General features: G+C 35.7%; 1 protein-coding gene across 4 annotated transcripts in view; it reads left to right on the forward strand.

Moving 5' to 3' along the window:
* LOC107725982 (transcription factor EC-like) overlaps positions 1-25,683 on the forward strand; it is a 51,676-nt gene that overhangs the window by 14,875 nt on the left and 11,118 nt on the right. Inside the window, exons 1-2 of one of the 4 annotated variants that reach the window (XM_016535422.1) lie at positions 10,160-10,304; positions 25,388-25,633. In XM_016535422.1, the coding sequence (XP_016390908.1) occupies positions 10,278-10,304; positions 25,388-25,633 (273 nt within the window). In that variant the 5' untranslated portion in view covers positions 10,160-10,277. Of the gene's footprint in view, positions 1-10,159; positions 10,305-19,297; positions 19,466-24,392; positions 24,622-25,387; positions 25,634-25,683 lie in introns of those variants that run through there. The other 3 variants (XM_016535421.1, XM_016535420.1, XM_016535419.1) reach the window with 3 other exon arrangements.

Raw genomic sequence — 25,683 nt, forward strand, 5'->3', positions numbered from 1 at the left:
TGTGTTTTTGTCTCATATTTATATCATACTATATCACACGAGCAGGGAGAGCAGTAAGGTATTACACGAGTGCTGATTTTGACCCGAATATCACGAGTTTAAATGTGATTTTATACAACAGTTCAGTAAATAAGAAGTTTATATTGTGTTATATTTTAAACACAATATTATGTGTTTTTGCTAAATTTTGCAAAGAATATATTACCTTTAAAGCCACAGCAGAACTGTTATGCGTTTCCGAGCAACACAGCGGTGTTTAGTTTCTGAATGAATCCGCGTTTTAACCCAAAAATTTAACTTCTGTCATCATTTACTCTCATGTTCCTCATGTCGTTTCAAAACTTTCTTTTGCGGAACATAAAGGAAGGTACTTTGAAGACTGTTGGTAACAAAGCTGTTTTGGTTACCAATGACTTTCATTGTATGAACAAACAATACTGAGATGCTTCTCAAATTATCTTTTTATGTTGCATAGTTTATGTTAGGCCGTTGTAGCCTAAATGTTTATGTGTAATAAATTTTTTTGTTGAATCAAATAAAATATTTCTATTTTATCACAAGTAACTTTATATATAAAAATTTTAACAAAAAAATCTAATAATAATAATACATCTAATTTGTGATAATTTGTCAATGAGTTATGATCTGCTTAAATTGATCAGACAAAAGAAAAACACACTTCAGCTGCACTTTTAAAAACTGTCAGAAGAAGAAAGCTCGAAATCAGGTTTTCAGACGGAAAAGCAAAGCAACAGTCATTTTTAGGGGATAGAAAGGGAATAGAAGAGGCTGGAGCACATCAAAGCTCCCTTGTGTTTGCTCTGGTCCATAAGAGGCCTTTCATGTGTTAAAGTGTGTGTGTGTGTGTTTTGGTGTGGGGCTGTGTATTTCAAACACTGCAGCACTACCTGTGTTTGGAGGAAGGAGTCTCGTCTCTCTGAAGTGTGCGGGCCCTTGAGGCTACGGCAGACGTACACACACACTTTCACTCAAGAAGTCACAGATCTATAAGTGTGTATCTACACGCCCCCTGTCTATAAGGTTTATCTCAAGTGTGTCAGAGGCAAGTCGTGGAGCTGAGGGGTTATGGGAAGATGTGTTATAGGGAGACGGAGATGTGGGGGGTGCTGTTTGGATCCTGACTGACTAATAGGACCAAAGCAGACTGTGAGAGGGACCACCCACCCCATCTGGCTCAGACCTAAATTCTGTCTGACATCCTGCGAGCCACTGGACTGGCAGGAGGAGGCAAGGTCAACAGATGTATAATGGGACAGACAGTTGTGTAGCGTAGATTAGCATGGGTGTTCGTAACAGATATCTGTAAAAGCCACAGCAGATGACTGGAAACATAGTGCTAGTGCTCTGTGATGATGCTGAATAAACCATCAGCATGTATGGCCCTGTAAATGGCTGTCAGAAACTTTCATGAAATATCATACATGGTTTAAAGTTGGCATGAAATTAAAATTCACCCTATTTTTTAAATGCATGTTATTGTGAACGATTTATCAGTGCATGTTTCATTTTTTGTGATCAATAGAATCCAATGGTGAGTCCCTGCCAGGGTTATTATCTTTAACTAAAAACACACACACACGTTTGTTTCTGTGAATTGTGGGGACTTTCCATAGACTTCTATTACTTTTATACTGATCAAACGATATTTTCTATCCCCTAAACCTACCCCTTACAGAAAACCTGTTTGCATCGTTACACTTTCAGATAAACATCATTTACTATTTTTAATAATTTCTTTCCCTCGTGGGGACCGCAGGCCGGTCCCCACAATGTCAAAAATGTCAGGTTTTACTATCCTTGTGGGGACATTTGGTCCTTACAATGTAGCATAAACAAGTACACATACACACAAAAATTAATTACTTGAAATAGACATTAACTGAAATAAAAAATAAAATGTTTAAAACATTTTTCATTTTTTTTACTCATTTCTATAAAAACTATAAAATAAACTATAAAAAACTATATAGACATATTTAAATAAAATAGAATAAACTAATATAAAAGACAAAAAAAAACACTACAAAATTACTAAAACTTTAACTGAAATTAAAATGAAAAGAGAAAATATAAATAAAAAAGAAAATCAAAATATTAACAAAAACTACAATAGTATATTCTAAAATGACACTTGTCCTCATCCTACATTATATTCTTTTTTTGATAACGCGCTTCACGGAGATGTGCGTCACAATACGCAAGAAAAAAATGGCCACTAAATCAGTTTCACTGCAACCTAAACACCTACTTTTTTGCTAATTATGTATTTTGCTACTAATTTATATAAATGCATTTATTGGTGTTGTGTCAGCTTATTCAACGTCTGCATGTGCCATTTTAAGTGTATGTTTATACTACCAAAAAGTAACCAATTTGGCATTATGCATTTATAGAACTGCATATTTGCATTGATATGCAAATAAAACTGATACTTATGCACTCACTCGGTATGAAATCTATTTTGCAATGAACAAGTATTGCTAAAGCAGGGTGGGTGAAGCGCAGCACTAGAGAAACATGGTGGCATTTATAAACACATCACAAAAACCACCTCCGATGAACTCAATCGTCCAGGACAAGAAGAAAAGGATGAAAAGAAGGAAAGACAGATGGAACAAAGGAATGATGGAAATAAAAGCAGAGGAAGATGAACATAAAAATCCACTTCTACCCAATCATTGTGAATCAGCAGTGAGAGGAAACCGAATTAGCAGCATTGATTATGACAAACAGCCTGTAATCAATTGCAACACGAGATGGGGTTTTTCCAGGACAGCTGAGTAACTCAGTCCAATATCGTCACTGTTCTCCCTTTCTAGAAATGACGGACTCTGAGCAGAAGTACTCTCAGAAATGTGAGCAAAATTCTGCTGCGCAATTGTTTGGAACTATTTTTATTGGCGAAATTAAGCAGACAATATTGTGTCTAAAATTTAACACAATATTAACTCATTGTTTATTGAACTATTGTGTAAAATCAATATCACATTTGCATCACACAAGTCAGTCAACATGCATGTTCATCAGCAACTGCATGCAATGTCAGATGACGTACAGGTCTAGGCGGGTGTGTTAAATGCATTAATTATTTAAATGCGTTATTTTTTTTCCTCCAAATTACAGTAGTTAACATTTGAAGTGGATCAAAACCTTTCATCAAAGCTAAAACCAAGAAATGCGTTCTTGTCTTAGGACAACTTTGATGAACTTTTTTGATCCACTTCAAATGTTGACTACTGTAGTTGCAACAAATTAATGCATTAATTCCACAGCCCTAATTAAATATTGTATTAGAACAATATAAAATAATAGAATACATAATATTAAATATATAATGATTATGAATTTTAATGATAATAAAGATTTTATTAACTACATGTTACACACATGCTTAGATGCCTGTAAAATGCCTGAATACCAGATGCACTGGCGTCAAGTAAGGCCTGAAACAAGTGATCGGTCATTTTACCACAAGCTTCATTCTTGCTTCAACAAAGATGGCGACTGAAGTCCTGGCATGTGCAAGCCACATTAACAAGCAAGCGTACTCTCCTTTATAAGATGAATGCAGTACATGTAGCAGGTGTCTGCCAAAATTCCTGTCTTATTTAAACCGCCCGGCCCATACCAGCCCTGTAATCCTATTAGGCCTAATTGAGTGAAGTCGGCAGTCTTTTTCAGTTAAACCAAGTTCAGCCACTAATAGGATTCAAAGGAAAAAGGTTCAGTGCATGGAATATATGCTAGTGTAGGCTTTTAGCCTTGAGCGGGGCAGAGCGCTGTGCCCTGGGGCACCTGTGGGGCCTGATCTGGCCAGAGGGCTAGACAGGACGTTAAGAGGGAGGGGGTCTATTTAGGTGCGCAGGGATTATTACAAGCAGTAAAGGTTTTACTTTTTACATTTTCATTTTTAATAAAATCCTGCACTCTAAAAAACGCTGGATTAAAAACAACCCAACTTGGGTTATTTGGCAACCCAGCGCTGGGTAAATATTGGACAGAACACATGCTGGGTTATTTTGACCCAGCTGGTTGGGTTAATGTTTTTACCCAACATGCTGGGTTGTTTTATTTAAGTCAACTATTGTTTAAAAATTATTATATTGCTGCCTTAAAATGGGCTGGAAATTAAAAAAAAATAAATAAATCACAGAATTACTAGAGGCAACAGCAATAATCAAAAGATGAACATTTATTATATTAAGCAAGAACACATGGACAAAATACAAGACTTTTTGAAATTGAATTTATTTGGGTGAATACAGCATAGTTTACAATATTACATACTTTTAAACTCGTTCAACATTCATGCATAAAAAATTTAACATTTAAAAGTAGCATTTTAATTTAAGTGTATTCAACCGTTCTCTGTAATTACTTTTCACAGAAATAGTGCTAATTCGCGTGCCGGTGTGTCGCCGAAATCTGAGCCGGTGAAGGGCTGCTGTTCGCGGGGGAACTGCTATCTTCAAACCGCCGCCTTGCGTTTCACTCGTAGCTGAAAGATACCGTGACTGACTCCAAAACCTGCCCAAAAACAAACAGTACTGAGATTAGAGAACATATTTTAACATCAAATTAAATTACAGTGGGTACGGAAAGTATTCAGACCCCCTTAAATTTTTCACTCTTTGTTATATTGCAGCCATTTGCTAAAATCATTTAAGTTAATTTTTTTTCCTCATTAATGTACACACAGCACCCCATATTGACAGAAAAACACAGAATTGTTGACATTTTTGCAGATTTATTAAAAAAGAAAAACTGAAACATCACATGGTCCTAAGTATTCAGACACTTTGCTCAGTATTTAGTAGAAGCACACTTTTGATCTAATACAGCCATGAGTCTTATTGGGAAAGATGCAACAAGTTTTTCACACATGGATTTGGGGATCCTCTGCCATTCCCTCTTGCAGATCCACTCCAGTTCTGTCAGGTTGGATGGTAAACGTTGGTGGACAGCCATTTTTAGGTCTCTCCAGAGATGCTCAATTGGGTTTAAGTCAGGGCTCTGGCTGGGCCATTCAAGAACAGTCACAGAGTTGTTGAGAAGCCACTCCTTCGTTATTTTAGCTGTGTGCTTAGGGTCATTGTCTTGTTGGAAGGTAAACCTTAGTTCCAGTCTGAGGTCCTGAGCACTCTGGAGAAGGTTTTCATCCAGGATATCCCTGTACTTGACCGCATTCATCTTTCCCTCGATTGCAACCAGTCGTCCTGTCCCTGCAGCTGAAAAACACCCCCACAGCATGATGCTGCCACCACCATGCTTCACTGTTGGGACTGTATTGGACAGGTGATGAGCAGTGCCTGGTTTTCTCCACACATACCGCTTAGAATTAAGGCCAAAAAGTTCTATCTTGGTCTCATCAGACCAGAGAATCTTATTTCTCACCATCTCGGAGTCCTTCAGGTGTTTTTTAGCAAACTCCATGCAGGCTTTCATGTGTCTTGCACTGAGGAGAGGCTTCCGTCAGGCCACTCTGCCATAAAGCCCCGACTGGTGGAGGGCTGCAGTGATGGTTGACTTTCTACAACTTTCTCCCATCTCCCGACTGCATCTCTGGAGCTCAGCCACAGTGATCTTTGGGTTCTTCTTTACCTCTCTCACCAAGGCTCTTCTCCCCCGATAGCTCAGTTTGGCCGGACGGCCAGCTCTGGAGAGGATCCCCAAATCCAGGTGTGAAAACCTTGTTGCATCTTTCCCAAAAAGACTCATGGCTGTATTAGATCAAAAGGGTGCTTCTACTAAATACTGAGCATTTTTCAGTTTTTCTTTTTTAATAAATCTGCAAAGATGTCAACAATTCTGTGTTTTTCTGTCAATATGGGGTGCTGTGTGTACATTAATGAGGAAAAAAAATTAACTTAAATGATTTTAGCAAATGGCTGCAATATAACAAAGAGTGAAAAATTTAAGGGGGTCTGAATACTTTCCGTACCCACTGTATATTCAGTTTTATAACAAATAAAATCCATTCATGTTATGCAAGGCATAAAGGCGTTTCCATCATGCGAATCATGCATCATTTAACGTCAACTATCCTGGTGCGAAGAAAGGCCACTTTCATAGCCATAACAGGGGTGAAGCCTGACACCTCATCCTTATGTTGCGTTGTTAAAAATAATATCATTTACAGCACAGTAAAGACTTTATAAATTAAATAAAATGTATACAAACCTTTATTTCGCTGAAGAACTGCACCAAATCGGTGGCGCTGAGAACCGCTCTTTCCTGTAGAGACCTCAAAAAGCCCGTGCTCTGACTGTAACTCAGCAGCTGGGTTGTTTCATCAGAGACAGGCTCAACCCAGTGGTTGGGTAGAAAAAAATAACCCAGTGTTAAAAATGACCCAGCAACTTAGTTACAGAAAAACTACCCAGCACCTGGGTAAAAAATAACCCAATAAAATGACCCAACAAGCTGAACCCAGCATTTGGGTAAAAAAACAAAAAAAAAAACAGCATTTTTTAGAGTGTGATAGTAAAATAAAACTTCAGAATGTGTACTTCCACTTTGCTGTTTGTGCTTTAGTGCGAATGTGAGCAGGAGATCATGTCTTAATGGGTGAGTCTGACAAAAACATGCAGATCACATTAAAAAAAAGTTGAATAAATAGACCTAACACCATGATGTATAAACAGCATTGGTTTTAATTTAAATTAATTTTTAAATTTAATTTTACATTACAGTACTGTTTTTTTGTGGTATTGTGGTAATGGCAATATAGGAGGACATGTGGGAAAACAGTTTTCATGAAAATGTCCCCAGAGTATGAAAAAAATCCCAGTCCTTCTGGGATTTCTGTAATTTCATTTTTTCTAATTATTTATTCTTAATCTCGCACGTAAGGGATTGTTTAAAACACTGAATTTTTCAATTCCATTTATTGGAGCTTTGCAGAAGAAAAAAAAACATTTTGAGCATTAAAAGGGCTATATCAATATAATAATAATAATAGCAATAATTTATTTTAAATTCTAATAATATTTTATTATTATTATTAATAAATAATAATAATAAAATTATCAATTATTATAACAAAACGTGATTATAATCTTTAACATGATTATAAAACAGTGGCATTATTGTCTGTTGTTATGAGACGGATCTTGCATGTGATTTTCAACTACACAGAATTGGTTTGATCGTATTGATTAAACGGTAAAAGGCAAGAGAACTAGACTCTTCAAAGATACTATCTGTCTGTCCAGACTGACCTTTGGCTTCTGATCAGAGTGAGTCTATGTCTGTGTTTGATGGGGAGACGTGTATCAAATAGGGCCACTGTGGCCCTTAATATGGTGTATCACCAGGGGCCCTCGCAAAACCCCCAGGCCGACGTCTCAGAGTCATGGCTCGGCCACACTGATTAGTTGCTGGCATCTTTTGAACAAAATGGCTGAAAGAGACACAGGAGTTCGTCTCCAGTTAGGATGTGCAAGTCACTTGTGAGAATAATAGACCATGAAGATAATAAAATAAAATAATATAAAATAAAAAAAAGTAGAATTATTCTGTGGAATCAGTTAAATAAAACTATAAAGTGGTGATAAATCTTCCATTTTTGTATACATTCTTCAGTTTACGTCAAAGGCAGGAAAGTGGCTAGGTATTAGCCGGTAAAGACGGCCAATGCTTCCTATAGGAAGTCAGATAAATGCCAATCAAGATCTGAGGAGAACGTCATTAGCATTTCCTAATCTCATTCAGATTACTCTATTCGTCCCATTGAGGAAAGTTAATCTCTAGAATAATATTTCTTTTGTTTTCCAAATCCTTGTGGAATCCTCTGTGTTGTCAGTGAGTGGGTTTCTCCACAGGCCCCCAACAGGCTTTTTATTGTAGTAATTAAATCCATTTGCTTACATATAACTTGAAAAGGTCTTATGCAAGATGAGAGAAACTGGGATCTGTACTGATCGACATGGAAGATGCCATACAAATCATTTAACGTCAACTATCCTGGTGTGAAGAAAGGCCACTTTCATAGGTGTGAAGGCATACTAATATGTGTGATCAATTGGCTCACACCGTGGAAAAGCCATGTAGTTTCAAGGCTACATACATTAAAAAACAGTGAGAATGGAAATATGGAGGTTATCTTGTTCCATGTTACACTGCATTGCTCAACCCCCGTTTACATTTAGTCATTTAGCAGACGCTTTTATCCAAAGCGACTTACAAATGAGGACGATGGAAGCAATCAAAATCAACAAAAGAGCAATGATACGCAAGTGCTATAACAAGTCTCAGTTAGCTTAACGCAGTACACGTAGCAAGTTTTTTTTTTAAATTATATAATAAATAAAAAGAAAACCGATAGATAGAATATAGAAAGATTAGAGAAGCTAGTATTAGTTTTTTTTCTCAAGAAAACAAGCCAAAGTCTAAAAGGGACAGTTTTTTTTAAAGAATATAATTAGAAGAGTTAGAGGGTCAAATAAAGATGGAAGAGGTATGTTTTTAGCCGATTTATTCCCCTTGATAAACACCTTTCAAAATTACAATTGTGAAACATGGCTTAGACCCTAATTAAAAGTGGCAAGTCAACACATTAACCCAGGGTCAAGCATAGTGTGAAAAGACATTTGGTGTTATTTGCCAGTGATTCGCATGTTTAGACCACAAATCTGATTTAAAAAATACAACAACTGCACACGAAGAACACATTTACTGGTTCATCAGTTCTCTCTGCATCTTGAATTGCACCTGACTGGAAATTTAAATGATTCTGTTGTCCTTTATGACCCACACTCTAAAAAATGCTGGGTTAAATGCAACCCAGCGCTGGGTAAAATATGGACAAACCCAGCAATTCGGTTGTTTTGACCCAGCAGTTGGGTTACTGCACAGAAGGTTGGGTTAAACATTCAACCCAACTGTTGGTTGAAAACAACCGAATTGCTGGGTTTGTCCATATTTTACCCAGCGCTGGGTTGCATTTAACCCAGCATTTTTTTTAGGGTGCAGGTGTGATGAAATCTAAAATCTAAACTCACTCCTAAAATGTTTTGAGTTTCTTGTTTTTTTTTTACAAATCTAGAAATATCAGGGATATTTTAAATGTTTTTAATTAATAATGAAGGATTTCTATTTATGATTCTATTCATGCTCAGCTCAAAGATATTAAAATGTATTATTTATTTCATGGTAAATGAAATCCTTGTCCAGTAATTATGGATGTAAAACTAGGAAAGTTATGAAACAGTAGTTATATTACTTTAAGTATTTTAGTATTTTATTTATAAAAAAAATATATATTTATTTACATTTGTTTGTTTGTAAATAGCTCAATTTCAGTATTCAATATAATATTGGGAATATAAAAGTAAATTATAAAATATTAGATCATATTATATTATTAATTAAAATAAGAGTGAATAATATTAAATATAAACAATATTCCTATAAAAATATTAAATATTCATATGAAATGTAGTGAAATTAATACTTTATTATTAACAATGTTTCCCCAAGTTGCCCTCCCGAACAGCAATTTTTGCTATGAATATGTAGTCAAATTTGAGATTTCTGTAAAAGACCTGATTTAAAAAAAAAAAAAAAAGTATACATAAATAAATAAATTCCCTAAACATTCCCCAGTAGGTTATGAGTTGTTATACAGTATGTAAAATAAAGCTCTTCATGTGTCACCACACTAAACTATTAGTTACTGTAGTTGACCTAACAAACTCCCAGTCAGTCCAAGACCCCCAATAACTCTGAGATGATACATTACAAAAGAAGAGGTAGAAAGAGAGGTTGAACAAGAAAGAGAGAAAGAAAAAAATATCAAAGAATTGGATTAATTGGCATAATGCAAGGTATCTGAGCACAGCCAGAGAGGGTGTCAGCTTTTGGAGAATCGCTGCCATTCTCAAAGCTGGACCGTCTGCACAATTAGCCAGCCGAACTCTGACCCCAACACAAGAATTAATGAAAACCAGAGGATGAAGACAAAATGTGCAGAGCCATTTGAGTGAGCGAGGGAGAATAATACATCAAAGAGTGTCAGTAATTGGCCCTGTGGCTTTCATTCCTTGCCCCATTTCTTTCAATTCATTGACTCAAAATAATGGGTTCAGGTTCATTATCAACAGGTCGTAAGCTTAGGAGTGCTAAACGGGCTCGGGGTGTGTGTCGATGGCTCAGAGGTCCCCGCAGATGAGGCTACACAAGTAATGTGTGAGATTGTTGTGCCATAGAGAGCGACAGTTTGGCTTTTAAGAGCGATACTTATTCGTAAAATCAAAATGCTGGAATATAACTGGTACGGTCCGGTAAGTCAATTCAGCATTTAATGCTTTCTATACTAGAATCAGAGTAGATTGAGATATTGTTTGTTATTGTTATTGTTATATAAAGTGTATTATTTTGGAGAAAGTGCCAATATATGCAAACTTCAGGGAACAGAGAAAGTTTTTTTATCCGTCAAATCTTTCCTGTGTTGCATCAAATTAAACTGTAATGAAAAATCGCATTACAAACTAGCTGTATAATAATAAAAAAACATATATAATGTGTCAGTGTTATGCTACATTTGACAAAGTAAATTCAATCTAGATAATTTAATTCACATAATTGTATCATTGGTGTTGCGTGTGGTATAGTGACGGGCCATTTTACGCTTCATATTTTCGGCTTCTAAAGTGTCCTAGACTAATGTGACATCAGCCATAAGATCATGTGCATTTTTACATAACATTTTGAAAACAAAAATGGCTTCTTAGGTTTTTGGACTTTATATATTTTGGACATACAAAAACATAAATAAACAAATACTTTAATACTACTATGATGTCCAAACATGCTTCTATAAATTTCAATACATGTCAAAAAAAAAAAAAAAAAATCTCTCTCTTTATCATTTATTTAAAGCATTACATTCATATCTACAGATGGGAAGGGGAACATTAAAACATTTTTGAGCAGAGAACGCAAGGTATTACATATTTTTAGTCTTGGTGTTGTGCATGGCTTGTCAAAGTGTGTGTTTGTGTGTAAATAAAAGCATGTGCGTTTACAGTGCTTTCGTGGTCTTAACTCGGGTTGTCCTTGCGTATCACGTGCAATTAGCTCTGCTCACGCACACAACAGGCTAAACTCAATTGTCCAAATGTTCCAAAGTCCAAATTGCCAACATGCGATGAGCTAAAATACCTTGTAACGGTTCACTACAAACCTAACATACTCAGATGAACACCCTCCACCTCACTACAGCGCGGTACAGGATTGACTTTGGTGGTTTTCCCATACCTAGGTGTGCCATATCAGCCACTTAATAACCTAATAGGTCTTAAAGTCAGGCTTTTGGTTTGAGGAGCACCCTGCAGTGATGAAAAGAGAAGCATCGTCTCATATTAACGTCACCCGAGTACTCTCAGCTGAGATAAAAAAAAGATGAGAAACAAAAAGCGAAAGCCCCTCAAGAATGTGGGATTCCCTCCAATGGAGAGTGTTATTGTTCGTCATTGCGGTGGCATGGTTTGAAAGATACATTCTCAACATTTGACAGCCGTTAATGCCATTACGCTGGTTTATAGGAATTCAAAAGACTTCTGGGCATGTGAAAATGCCAAACTTCAAGAAGGAAAGAAATTAGAAAAGGAATTGTTGTTTAGCACAAATGACTCAGCATTCATAAAGCATAATTGATATCAATACACTTAACATACATCAATCTCATTGGTTCAAAACTGTCAAAATATTGGTTTCCCCAAATAGTATTTAGACACTTAAAAATATTGAAGTCCATTTCTGCCTCAAAGTATAAAATAAAAAAGTAACTGCGAGATTTATAAGAAATTTTATAACCAGGAGGTTATACTGTGTGATAGAGTAAGTCACAAATGTGAGAAATGAAGTTAAAATTTTGAGATATAGTCACATTTTGAGATCAGAAACTGATTTTAAAATTAGAAACTGATTTTAGACATTGTATTGGTGAGTGGAATCCTTAACCAGTAATTATGAACTGGAAAAGTTATGAGTCAGTAAGTGCATTATTTAATTGTGACAAAATTAGTTTAGTTAAACATCTCAAAAAATTCAGTGAGATTTCAGAGCAGAGTATGATGTCAGTGTCCCATCTTGAATATTTAATATAATATTGTGATTGTGAATATAATTTAGTAAATTAATATGAAATATTTAAATGAAACTCATAACTGTGAAATATAAAATTGCAATCAATAAATTAAGTTAAAATGACGAGAAATGGTAATTGTAAGTCACAACTGTAAGATATACAGTAATGTCAATTATGGGAGAAAAAAGTCGCAACTGTACGATATAAAGTCATAATAATAAGAAACAGTGAAAATTGAGAGCTGTGAAGTCACATTTCAAGAAAGTTATAATTGTGAAATATAAAATTGCAATGAGAAAAAGTTACTATTATTATAAATAAATTCAAATTTTTAAATATAATTGAGTTTGCATTGTTTTAGTTACAGTTCCAAAAAATTAAGTTGCACTTGTGGAATAAAGCCACAATTATGTGAGATGAGAAATAGTTAATTGAGAGCTATTATATTGAGATATTGATCATACTGTGACACATTCAAAATTGTGAAATATAAAATCATAATTACTATAAATAAAGTCAATTATGAGTTTTTTTTTATTGTTGAAGCAAAAATGGGCTTCTATATAAATGTGTAGGCCTATGTTCATTAATTTCACTGCATTAGAAAAAAAATATCAAAACAAGTATTTTTGATTAATAATCTGATAAATGAAAACAAGTTGGCATTGTTGCAAAAAAAAAAAAAAGGCTTTGAAAACTGAAGTTAATTCTGAGAAAAGCTCTTATAGCATTCCTTCACAGATGCCACTTGGTTTAACGTTTTGTTACCTAATGCAATGACATTCAGACATGTGGCTTAAAATACTCTGTGGGCCAGCTGTAGATGATGCACCTGTTGTGTAATAAACCTCTCTCTTGCGGTATCAGCCGTGTTGTATGTGACCGATTTCCCAACATACCCCAAAAATACCTTAACTGATTATACACCACAAATCAGAGGTGATTTCCTCCATGACAGCCCAGAAGATCAGCCTCTGTTCCAGCCAGACGGACAAGGCCTTTCATTCAATCACACTGGTCACTTTGTACTAGCGTCTGTTCTTCTACTCCACCATCAAATTCAACTCAGGCTGTGCTGATTAATCAATTTGGCCCGGGAGAGAGTGTGGAGAGTCCAGTCTGTGGAAGGAAATTACAATGATCCAATTTAAATCGCAAAATCAGTATATTAATCTTTAAAGAAATGTCTGGATATTACAATTCATTTGATTAAGTCGTAACAGAGAAGAGGTCTGAAATATGAAAAGTTCACCCTCTTTTTGATAACACTGTCAATGAGCTGATATTTATAGGTTTTGTGACTAAACCTTTGTTTCTAGTAGCTACGCAATGCAACAACGTGCATTTCATTTAATTGAACAGAATTTGAGGTCAATTCAGTGACGTCTGAGTAGAAATGGAGCTAGAATGTTGAGCGTAGTATGAACAGAACTGTATATAAACAAACTTACTGTGATACTTACTGTAGATGTGTGCGCCTCATTGTGATGACTGAAAGCTTTTACACTATTTGAGATGGCCATGGCTGCTTTAACTTGTCACGCATGTTACGGCACAATCAGACTCTGTGTATGTCCCAACATTTACATGGATGCTGTTTAGATTCTACACACACACACACACACACACATAAATGACACTGACTTGAAGAGAACGTGGACACAAACGTTTCTTTGTCGCTCTTCAAACCGTGTATTATTAGTTCGGGTAAGGTCAAAGTTGATCTAATTTTCTACTTAGTCTTCATTAAACAGCTATTGCATTATTTCATTTTACACAATTAGATTTCAGCCGTAATGAATATATCTCAAGCTAAAGCTTTTGAACAGGGCTTTGCAAATTTAGCCCACAAATGCACTTTATGTGCACTTGGAAGCAAAAAAAAAAAGAGTTGTAAAGTTAAATATATTTTACTCTGGACCACAGGCCATACGATCACTCACATCATAAACTCAGATTTCAGGATAATGCCAGCAATTGTGTGGATATCTGGAGCGACGACCTGTTAAACTTTTGATACAGCTTTCATCTTACACTCATAAATAAGAGTTTAGACACTTTATGTACATTCTTCCAATCAGATAAGACAAGAGTCTGTGTTTAAAGGCCAAATTTAATCCCGTTTCAATCTTTCATGACATTTGAAGTAAAATGGATTGATTGTGTTCAGTTATTTTACAACAGACGGACCAGACAATGACATGAGAGCTTGCGGACTCTAAATAAAACAGTCTGATCTGATATGGAGTCTATAATATAGTTTCCAGCCATGGTAAATCAGTATATATTAATATAGATAGCGGTACTTGCTTTTACTGTTCATCATACCTAATGTTAGTGATTTAAACAGAACCCTAAGCCTAAGTATTAAACTTTGGCTTGTCCCTCAATGTTTGCCCCTAATATTGTGAAATATTATTACCATTTAAAATAAGTGTTTTCTATTTTAATATATTTTAAAATGTCATTTCTTCCTGTGATGCAAAGCTGAATTACTCCAGTCTTCAGTGTCACGCGATCCTTCAGAAATCATTCTAATATGCTGATTTACTGCTCACGAAATATTCTTACCATCACTGTTGAAAACAGTTGTGCTGCTTCATATTTTTATGGAAACTGTGAAACTTTTTCAGGATTCTTTGATTAATATAAAGTTCAGAAGAACAGCATTTACTGTCACTTTTGATCAATGTAATGCATCCTTAATGAATAAAAGTATTGCTTTCTGTACATACTAACCCCAAATTTTGAAAAGTAGTGTACATTTATATACATTCATTAAAGGGTTAGTTCACCCAAAAATTAAAATTCTGTCATTAATTACTCACCCTCGTGTTGTTCGAAACCCGTACGACTTTCGTTCATCTTCGGAACACGATTTAAGATATTTTTGATGAAATATGAGGGCTCTCTGACCCTCCCATAGACAGCAAGGTAACTACCACCGGGTTTCGAACAACACGAGTAATTAATGACAGAATTTTCATTTTTGGGTGAACTAACCCTTTAATGCTTATATTGCTTTCTATCTGTTCGCTGTGTTTGTGTACATCAGAAATATCCTCAAGCGCTCCATTTTCCCTGTGATAAAACCTGAAATTAACTTACGATCTGTCGTTATAACACAACTCTCCACAGCCAAAAAGTAACAGTGCAGGCAAATCCATTTAGGTGATTCAACCCAGTGATTAGCCCAAACCCAGATAAAGAAGGCCTTTCAAAAGCACAGCTTACCCATAAGCCCTTGCTCTGAGAGTGCTGGGTCCTTTTTGTGAGTCTGGCGTGTGGAGGGAAGTCATATGATTCGGTTTGGTCATTTTGTGTTTTTAAGGGGATCAGTGCAAAGTGGGGGGTCGAGTTAGAAGATCATGGGATACGGTTAGATGCGTCTGAAAAGTGGCTCGGCCCCCAACCATTGAGGATAAATTTCCTAATGAAAGCAGTTGATTGATCAGATTTACTACGGCTACTTTTCAGTGCGTTATTTGAAGCGGATAGCTTGTATTAGTAACAGCAACAAATGTGTTTTAGAGTCGCCGTTTGTATTGGGTCTGCAATTAAATCTGCCCGCGCACAGGGACGGTGGGTCTGAATGGGACGGGGTACAGTGAATTCCTCTCAGGTGTGCCTGTGAACAGTTTGCCTTGTCGTCCCTGAAGGAGTAGAGGCTAATTGATTTAAACCGAAAATCACATTAGGCGTAATTACATCTTTTCTGGGGGAACCAAATTTCTATTCATCCCTCTCGTAAATGCACAAACCTATTAGCAGCCTAGCTGTTTGTGTAACACTGCCAACAAGTAATATTTTAATTTTTTTTCTGCCAGACGCTACCTGTCTCAAGTATGTTGGGTCTTGTAAAGATGCTTACAACAGAGTTTTATATTCAAAAGTGTGCCTGTAGACCATTCATTGAATATTTGGACATGCAAGTCTTGCTTAAAAATGTAGGAATATCATTGCATTTGGTAACAATTGTTTAAAGGTTTAAGATCAATATATTTTGAATATTTTTGAAAGAAGTCACTTATGCTCACCAAGGCTGCTTTTGATTAAAAATACAGTAATATTGAAATCACATTAGGCGTAATTACATCTTTTCTGGGGGAACCAAATTTCTATTCATCCCTCTCGTAAATGCACAAACCTATTAGCAGCCTAGCTGTTTGTGTAACACTGCCAACAAGTAATATTTTAATTTTTTTCTGCCAGACGCTACCTGTCTCAAGTATGTTGGGTCTTGTAAAGATGCTTACAAGAGTTTTATATTCAAAAGTGTGCCTGTAGACCATTCATTGAATATTTGGACATGCAAGTCTTGCTTAAAAATGTAGGAATATCATTGCATTTGGTAACAATTGTTTAAAGGTTTAAGATCAATATATTTTGAATATTTTTGAAAGAAGTCACTTATGCTCACCAAGGCTGCTTTTGATTAAAAATACAGTAATATTGTTAAATATTACAATTTAAGATAAGTGTTTTCTATTTTAATAATTTTAAAAATGTGATTTATTCCTTTGATGCAAACGTGAATTTTTCAGCATCATTACTCCAGTCTTCAGTGTCACATGATCCTTCAGAAACCATTCTAATATGCTGATTTGCTGCTTAAGAAACATTTCTTCTCATTATTATCAAAGTCAGTGTTTGCTTAATATTTTTGTAAAAACCACAATTCTTTTTTTCATGATTCTTTTATTAATTATTTAACAAACCAAATAAAATAAAAATAAGTAATCTTAATTTTCAGAGCGGCTTGACTGCTTACAGTTTTGAGGTCACTGTATCCTCAATGAAAGAGAATCCAGGTGAATTTCATGTATAAATTTTGGACATCTTTCACATACTATATTTCTTTTTGTTGATAAACCGGATTGCAGCACTGAGCTCAGGGAGGACAGTTTGGCACAAAATGAGTGTAATATTTAATTTATATATGAATCATTAAAGTCTTCTGGTTATTATGCATTCCTTTTCTACTTGGATAAAACAGCTCTCAGATGTGTGAGCTGGACTTTGAAGTCTTGTCTCAGAAGCGGCCCAACTCTTACAGGAAGTAGCTCATGTTTTATACATACTGTATGTGGAACTAACAAAGGTGAGATTTCAGACCGGGCCCAGAGAAAAACATGGAAAAATGGCCAACCAGGAATTTCAGTAAGGAGTAAATATACAAACACATACAGAAACACTGGCAAACACACACACACACACACACACACACAGGTTCAAAGGCACTCTGGTCCATTACTAGAAACTTTCCTCAGCATATCCTTTAACACAGGAAACAAGGCAACAAAAGGATGCTGATACACATGTCCTGTCTACTTTAGAGCTCTGCAATGATTTCTACACTTTCCAAAGCATCTTCTTGATTTCAAGAAGAGTTCAAACCATCTACAGCATTTGAGACACTAGTTTTATACCGTTCTTGATTTTTCGGATTAATTTATATTATTGTAGCACAAGTAAAAAATTGTGACATTTTTCGTAATTGCAACTATTTATAGCTCAATTGTGGCTTTATATTTTGCAATGTGACTTGATATCTCCCATTTGCTACTTAATTTCTAATAATTGCAACTTTATATTTCCAAATTGTTACTTTAATCTCACAATATGACTCCATAACTCCCAATTTAGATTTAGTTTCTCTATTTGGCAAATATTGCGACTTTAAATCTCATATCTCCATATCTCACAATTGCTAATAATTTTCTTAAAATCGCAACTTTTTAATCTCACAATGATACGGTATCATAATGACTCCATATCTCACAACTGCAAATGTATATTACAATTGCAAATTTATTTCTTGTAATTATGACTTCATATTGTTTAATTGTGACTTTTAATCTCACAATGATTCCATATCGCATAACTGCAAATTTATATCACACAAGTACTAATTAATGCTTAAAATTTCAACTTTATATCTCATAATATGACTCAATAATATCTCAAAAGTGCATATTTTATCTCGCAATTGCAACTTAATTTCTCAAAATTGACCCTTCGCAAAGAACTTGATTGACAGGCGATCTGACCAATCATAACGACGAATCTGTCCAACAAACAAATCAGACAGGAGAGTAGATTAACTTCGGTGCACTTGAAAAATGGTGTGTACTGATGTCTTTCTGCGCTTGAAATAAAATACGTTCTGATGTTCATTCATGTTTATTTCGTGCTTTAAGTAAATATGAAAAGACTTGAACTGACGCTTGAACTGAGGCAATACAGCGATCTGTCATGACAGAGTCACAAAACGGTATTTATTGTTTGAATTTCTTAAAAAATGACAAAAATATACTTGTTTTATACCAGAAGTAAACTGCTCTGTCTTGTCTGTCGGCGCGTTGTCAGTTTCCTCTTTGCTTCGCAATTTTTCATTGCTTGCGAAAATGATGTGTACTGTGAGAGTGGTATTGTTTGTCGGACATAGCAACAGTAACTAATGAGGGCGGGGTTTTGCGAAGGGTCAATTACCAATTTAAATCTCGCAATGTGACTGTAATTCACAATTTGATTATTTCTTGTTATTTTTATTTGATTTATTTATTTTTACTTTGAGGCGGAAATAGGCTTCCTCATCTGCCTCACCTCAAAAACACTGACACTACTAAAAATGTATTTGAAAAAAAAAATCAATATAAAAAAAATGGCCCTGGAAGACAAAATTGAATGAAAAACAGTCAAAACAATGTGCTTCAGCCAAGCTTTGCTCAGTAATTTTAACCCAAGAGGCTTCAGCAAGCAGCACTATGCACTTCTTTGGCCTTGAGTGTACTTGGTGTAGTGAACGTGTGTGCACTACACTACTTACGAGTGCACATGCAAGCAAGTGTGTCCACACTTGTGTTTCGTTTGATTAATTTAAATGTACATCGTGTGTGCTAAAGAGATAACCTCTCAGGGGAATGTGCTGAGTAAGGCTGTAAAGATGGTCAGACAGGAAGCACCAAGAACAAAACGCTCAGTCTCTAGCACCTGAAATTCTGCCTCCGTCAGGCCTTTGGCTGACCACTAGAGCAGGAACGATCCCATACAGAGGAAGCTGGAGAGCTGAGAAAGCTGATGTGTCATGCCTTCCTCTCCAGGCCATGGTTAATGCACACACAGCTCAGGAAAGCCACACACACACATGCTTAGTTATCCTTCTGCTTTCCCAGCCGGGTTGCATTCACACTGGACCGAGTGATTCCAACTCCTCTTGGGTTGTGGTTTAAGGGCAAGACTGCAGGCCGTTTTTGCATGTTGCTTGCGTGATACCTGAAAGCCTTCTTTTGGACCATGAGCCGCTGCTGTGTGGTTAAAGTCATCTCTTTCACTGAGATTCAACTGCTGCCGGTATGTAGCTGCAAAAGAGAGAAATTGGGATGAGAGTTTTTCAAATACTGCTTGTGTGTCTTGAGTGTAATTGTTAATGAAAAAAAAACAAGCTTGGAAATGGTTTTGAAACCTGCTTATTGTGGTTTAATGAAAACCTTTGTGAGTTCAGGTTGAACTTTAGTTACTCTGAATCTGTGAAATAGTTTTTTTGGAGAGATTACTTCCTGTTGCTCAACTTGTAGAGTACAGTATGGCACTCAAGGTCATGGGTTTGATTCCCAATGAATACACACTTATAAAATCTATACCTTGAATGCACACTTTTTTTGTTTAATGCATAAATGTAGTTATCTATTATATATATATTTAGGCTGGTTCCTTGTTAAATGGACAAAGATGGTATAATCAAATATGATTCTATTTGAATACTTATGATTCTAGCAAAAATGTTAAATATTAATAAATATCTGTAATATTTTGTAGAAGGTTATCTTGTAAATGACAAGTTTTAAAAAGCCATAGAATGACTACAAATGTGAACTGGCTAAAAAGTATTTAGTTACTCTCACAAATAAAAATCAAAACAAAATGTCTTTAAAATAATATAATAAAAAGTGTCACATGTGTCAATATGATGCTAGAGCTATATGTTTAAAATTATTATTGAGAAAAATTTAATTTTAGAAAATATTATAAACATATTGCATGTAATATTTTAATAATAAATATAAAAATATAAATATCTAAAATACAAGAAAGCTATATTTAAAATTAATGATACTTTGATGGTTTGCATTTTTGAGTCTGATTAAATTGTCCAAATATGTTTATTGCTGCTGTAACATACATCAAAATAGCAAGAAGACAGCATAAAATGATAAATTCACAAACTTAAACCTGTTTTTTAAGGTAAAGGAACAATACTTGATGTGAATGTGATTCTGCTCTTTTAGTGAATGTGTGTGTGTGTGTGTTTTACTTTCTCTTCCCCTCAGAAACTTTTGTGGTCTAACAGCATTGATGCTAAGGAGGAATATTCAGTATAGCACAACTGATTTCTTCAGAAACAAAACAAGTAAAAAAAAAGAACAGCTCTGACTCCCATCTGTCAGAGTAAAAACAGATCCTAAAAGTTTATATTGCAATGATTTAACTTCTCTTTCCAACTTAATATAGCACCTGACCTTTTGGCCAGGAAAAGGTTTTGTCCATAATTTGTACAGCCGGTAAAAATCATTCCCCTCCCCAGTGTTTCAAAACGCAGATTTTTCTGAAGTGAAACCAGAACTTGACTAATCCTGAAACAAAATTATGCAACATCAACACAAGCACAATAGATTATACCTCGCCATTCAAGACACACTTACAGGTTTTCTAATCAAGATGCACACTTACAGTCCAAATTAAGGTAAAGGATTTTTAATATATATATATATATATTAATTTAAAATTGATTTGTGTGACCATCTGCAAAAGGTGAAGAAATTGTTTGTTAGTTTTATGTATTTCCATACGGTCATTGCTTGTCTCTGTCATTGCATCATTGCTTTTTGTGCCTTTGAATAATATAATATAAAATACAATTATAAATTTAATATATTGCTATTATGTGCTGTTCTTATCTAAATGGGCTCATCTATATATCTATCTATATATATATATACACACACACACACACATTTAAAGTTATTTGAATGAATACACTTAAGTAACATTATTAAAAACATTATTATATATAAACATTATTAAAAGTGGAAAACAACAGGTTTATAAACTAGCAAATCTCATTTACACTAGGGGGTGCTGGAAAGCCTACAGTGAAAAATATATCAACGACGTGTTAATGTAAAATCAGCTCATAATCTGCAGGCTGAATGTTTAGTAAATGAACCTTCTAGAGTGTCTAAGTATGGTGTCTAATGCATCTTCACACAGTGCTTTCATTGTCTACACTGCATTTGTGATCAAAATCACTTCAACTTCAATCACATTACAGGCTGTAATTAGTTAATAGTCATATATCCTGCGTTCACAACAGACAGGGGAGATGCGAGTCAAGGACGTGGCCCTCTAACACAACCAGGATAACCCTTCCCTTCCACATGGCAGAGATGAGCCCTCAGACACACAATGGCTTCTTTCACCTTTGCCTGGGATAAGAGAGAAGTTACACTTCTTAGGTCTTTTTTGAAGCCAAATCCAGTGTGCGTAATGAAAAGAGCTTTGCAATGGCTGATAAACAGAGACAGACCTCCGCTGAACTGTTGAATATGCAGTCAGAAGGGCATAGAAGATCCAATTTGGTCTTCGGATTCATCCTTCAAGGGCTTAAATAACTATTTCGGTGCGTATGGGATAATATTTTCCATTTAAGATTTCCATATGATTCTAGCAAAAATGTTAAATATTAATAAATATCTGTAATATTTTGTAGAAGGTTATCTTGTAAATGACAAGTTTTAAAAAGCCATAGAATGACTACAAATGTGAACTGGCTAAAAAGTATTTAGTTACTCTCACAAATAAAAATCAAAACAAAATGTCTTTAAAATAATATAATAAAAAGTGTCACATGTGTCAATATGATGCTAGAGCTATATGTTTAAAATTATTATTGAGAAAAATTTAATTTTAGAAAATATTATAAACATATTGCATGTAATATTTTAATAATAAATATAAAAATATAAATATCTAAAATACAAGAAAGCTATATTTAAAATTAATGATACTTTGATGGTTTGCATTTTTGAGTCTGATTAAATTGTCCAAATATGTTTATTGCTGCTGTAACATACATCAAAATAGCAAGAAGACAGCATAAAATGATAAATTCACAAACTTAAACCTGTTTTTTAAGGTAAAGGAACAATACTTGATGTGAATGTGATTCTGCTCTTTTAGTGAATGTGTGTGTGTGTGTGTTTTACTTTCTCTTCCCCTCAGAAACTTTTGTGGTCTAACAGCATTGATGCTAAGGAGGAATATTCAGTATAGCACAACTGATTTCTTCAGAAACAAAACAAGTAAAAAAAAAGAACAGCTCTGACTCCCATCTGTCAGAGTAAAAACAGATCCTAAAAGTTTATATTGCAATGATTTAACTTCTCTTTCCAACTTAATATAGCACCTGACCTTTTGGCCAGGAAAAGGTTTTGTCCATAATTTGTACAGCCGGTAAAAATCATTCCCCTCCCCAGTGTTTCAAAACGCAGATTTTTCTGAAGTGAAACCAGAACTTGACTAATCCTGAAACAAAATTATGCAACATCAACACAAGCACAATAGATTATACCTCGCCATTCAAGACACACTTACAGGTTTTCTAATCAAGATGCACACTTACAGTCCAAATTAAGGTAAAGGATTTTTAATATATATATATATATATTAATTTAAAATTGATTTGTGTGACCATCTGCAAAAGGTGAAGAAATTGTTTGTTAGTTTTATGTATTTCCATACGGTCATTGCTTGTCTCTGTCATTGCATCATTGCTTTTTGTGCCTTTGAATAATATAATATAAAATACAATTATAAATTTAATATATTGCTATTATGTGCTGTTCTTATCTAAATGGGCTCATCTATATATCTATCTATATATATATATACACACACACACACATTTAAAGTTATTTGAATGAATACACTTAAGTAACATTATTAAAAACATTATTATATATAAACATTATTAAAAGTGGAAAACAACAGGTTTATAAACTAGCAAATCTCATTTACACTAGGGGGTGCTGGAAAGCCTACAGTGAAAAATATATCAACGACGTGTTAATGTAAAATCAGCTCATAATCTGCAGGCTGAATGTTTAGTAAATGAACCTTCTAGAGTGTCTAAGTATGGTGTCTAATGCATCTTCACACAGTGCTTTCATTGTCTACACTGCATTTGTGATCAAAATCACTTCAACTTCAATCACATTACAGGCTGTAATTAGTTAATAGTCATATATCCTGCGTTCACAACAGACAGGGGAGATGCGAGTCAAGGACGTGGCCCTCTAACACAACCAGGATAACCCTTCCCTTCCACATGGCAGAGATGAGCCCTCAGACACACAATGGCTTCTTTCACCTTTGCCTGGGATAAGAGAGAAGTTACACTTCTTAGGTCTTTTTTGAAGCCAAATCCAGTGTGCGTAATGAAAAGAGCTTTGCAATGGCTGATAAACAGAGACAGACCTCCGCTGAACTGTTGAATGCGCAGTCAGAAGGGCATAGAAGATCCAATTTGGTCTTCGGATTCATCCTTCAAGGGCTTAAATAACTATTTTGGTGCGTATGGGATAATATTTTCCATTTAAGATTTCCATTGAAGGGCGATACAGTCTGCAGTCCAATAAATGTTTCTAATTCAACGAGCGTGAGTAATAAACGCCTATTTTGTTAGAGCAAACAGCCATTTTGATCAAATTAAACATAACTTTAGTTCACACAATTGAGTGTTTTTAGGTCAGCGGTCAGTAAAAGTTCATTTTTGGATTTTTCTGAAAATACTCCCGAGCGCCATAAAAGTAACTCAACAGTTGTGCTTTTGTGAGCATAGACAACATAATAATGACTACTAGAGGTCGCCTCCGTCACCCTGAATGAATGATTCCCTCCTATATTTAGCTTTACGATATCTTATAGACTAAAATTAGAGGAGCGACCGGGTTCACGACAGTTAGTTTTTGAGAACAGATACAAGACAATGTTGTCTAGTGAGACTGATCCAGAGATGGGCCCCTGGGTCATTTGGAAACCGCACAGAACAAGCAGTATTTGTCTCGGACCCCCTGAAGCAGAAGTGGCAGAAGGGGGAAGTCTGGGATTGGCCGCTTCACGCAAACAGAACTGGGCGGTCCCAGCGAATTAGTGATATAGGCGAAAGACCTCGGCCCTGTGGTGATCAAACCTGTCAGATCAGTAATATCTCTGCTTGAGGTGATTACTACGACCTGCAATAAAAAGAAAAGGCCTGGCCTTAGTGCTAATTAGGTCACTGAGATCCTCCTGCTTGCTTATAAAGACCGGACAGGGACAAGAGGGGACAGGCACTCGGTTTCCTCTCCACAGCTTGGGATCCTACTTTAGTGGACGTACAGGGATTGAGAATGCCACATTTAACTGACTGTAGTTTCTACAAGATGAGAGACGGAGCTCGAGTTTCCAACGTAAGGACTTGTTATGTTGTGCTTTGACTTGCGCAAGACGAGGGCCGTTTTGGTGCTTGGTTAAAGGGTAGTTCACATGCTGTCATTATTTACTCATTCTCATGTCATTCCAAGCCTGTAGGATTTCCGTTCTTGTGCAGGACACAAAAGAAGACATTTTGAAGATTTTCAGTTCATATAATGGAACTCAATGGGGTCCAAAAACAATATTGGCGCCCATTGACTTTCATTGAATAGACAAAAAAAGAATATCTTCTTTTGTGTTCCACAGTCGTACAGGACAACATGTGGGTGAGTAAATGATGATTTTTGGGTCAACTGTCCTGCATATTGTGTATTTTTTTTGGCTGATGTTGGATTTTACTGGGATAATTCATCCAAAAAGGAAAATTCTGTCATCATTACTCACCTTTAAGTTGTTCTGAACCTGTATGAGTTTCTTTCAACTGTTGAACATGAAAGAAGATATTTTTAAGAATGTTTGTAACCAAACAGTTGACGGTACCCACTGACTTCCATAGTATGGGGGGAAAAATACTATGGAAGTCAGTGGCTACTGTCAACTTTTTGGTTACCAACATTCTTTTTTAGTAATGCGCTTAAAATTAGATGTTGGGTTTGTTATATGCATAAATAAGCTGAATAAACTGCCTTTTTCTTGCTGGTTTTGGTTGCACAGATGTTGGGAAAAAAAGTGATATGAAAGACACTTGCGCATAAAGACATCATTTATAGAAAAATGCAATTTTTTCTCTTCTTTTTGAAGGTTCAAAATCACCTGGAAAACTCCAAGTACCACCTCCACCAGACTCAGGCCCAGCAGGTCAAGCAGTACCTGACTTTGGGCAGCAAGCTTGCTAGCCAGGCCCACTTGGTCGGCCATCCTCACCCGGGCCAGGCCCTGGGAACGGTGCCAGTCATGCGTAATGGACACATGCCACCCGTGAGCGACAGCAGCACGCCAGGAAGCCCCGTCACCCTGCTCACGCTGGCCAACAATCACGACAGCGAGGTGAGTACTTCCTGTGATCTCATCTACCTGTGTGTCACAGTCTGTGTGTG

This window comes from Sinocyclocheilus rhinocerous, unplaced genomic scaffold, assembly GCF_001515625.1.
Source record: "Sinocyclocheilus rhinocerous isolate Xijiao unplaced genomic scaffold, SAMN03320098_v1.1 scaffold395, whole genome shotgun sequence".
In the NCBI taxonomy this organism is placed as follows: Eukaryota; Metazoa; Chordata; class Actinopteri; order Cypriniformes; family Cyprinidae; genus Sinocyclocheilus; species Sinocyclocheilus rhinocerous.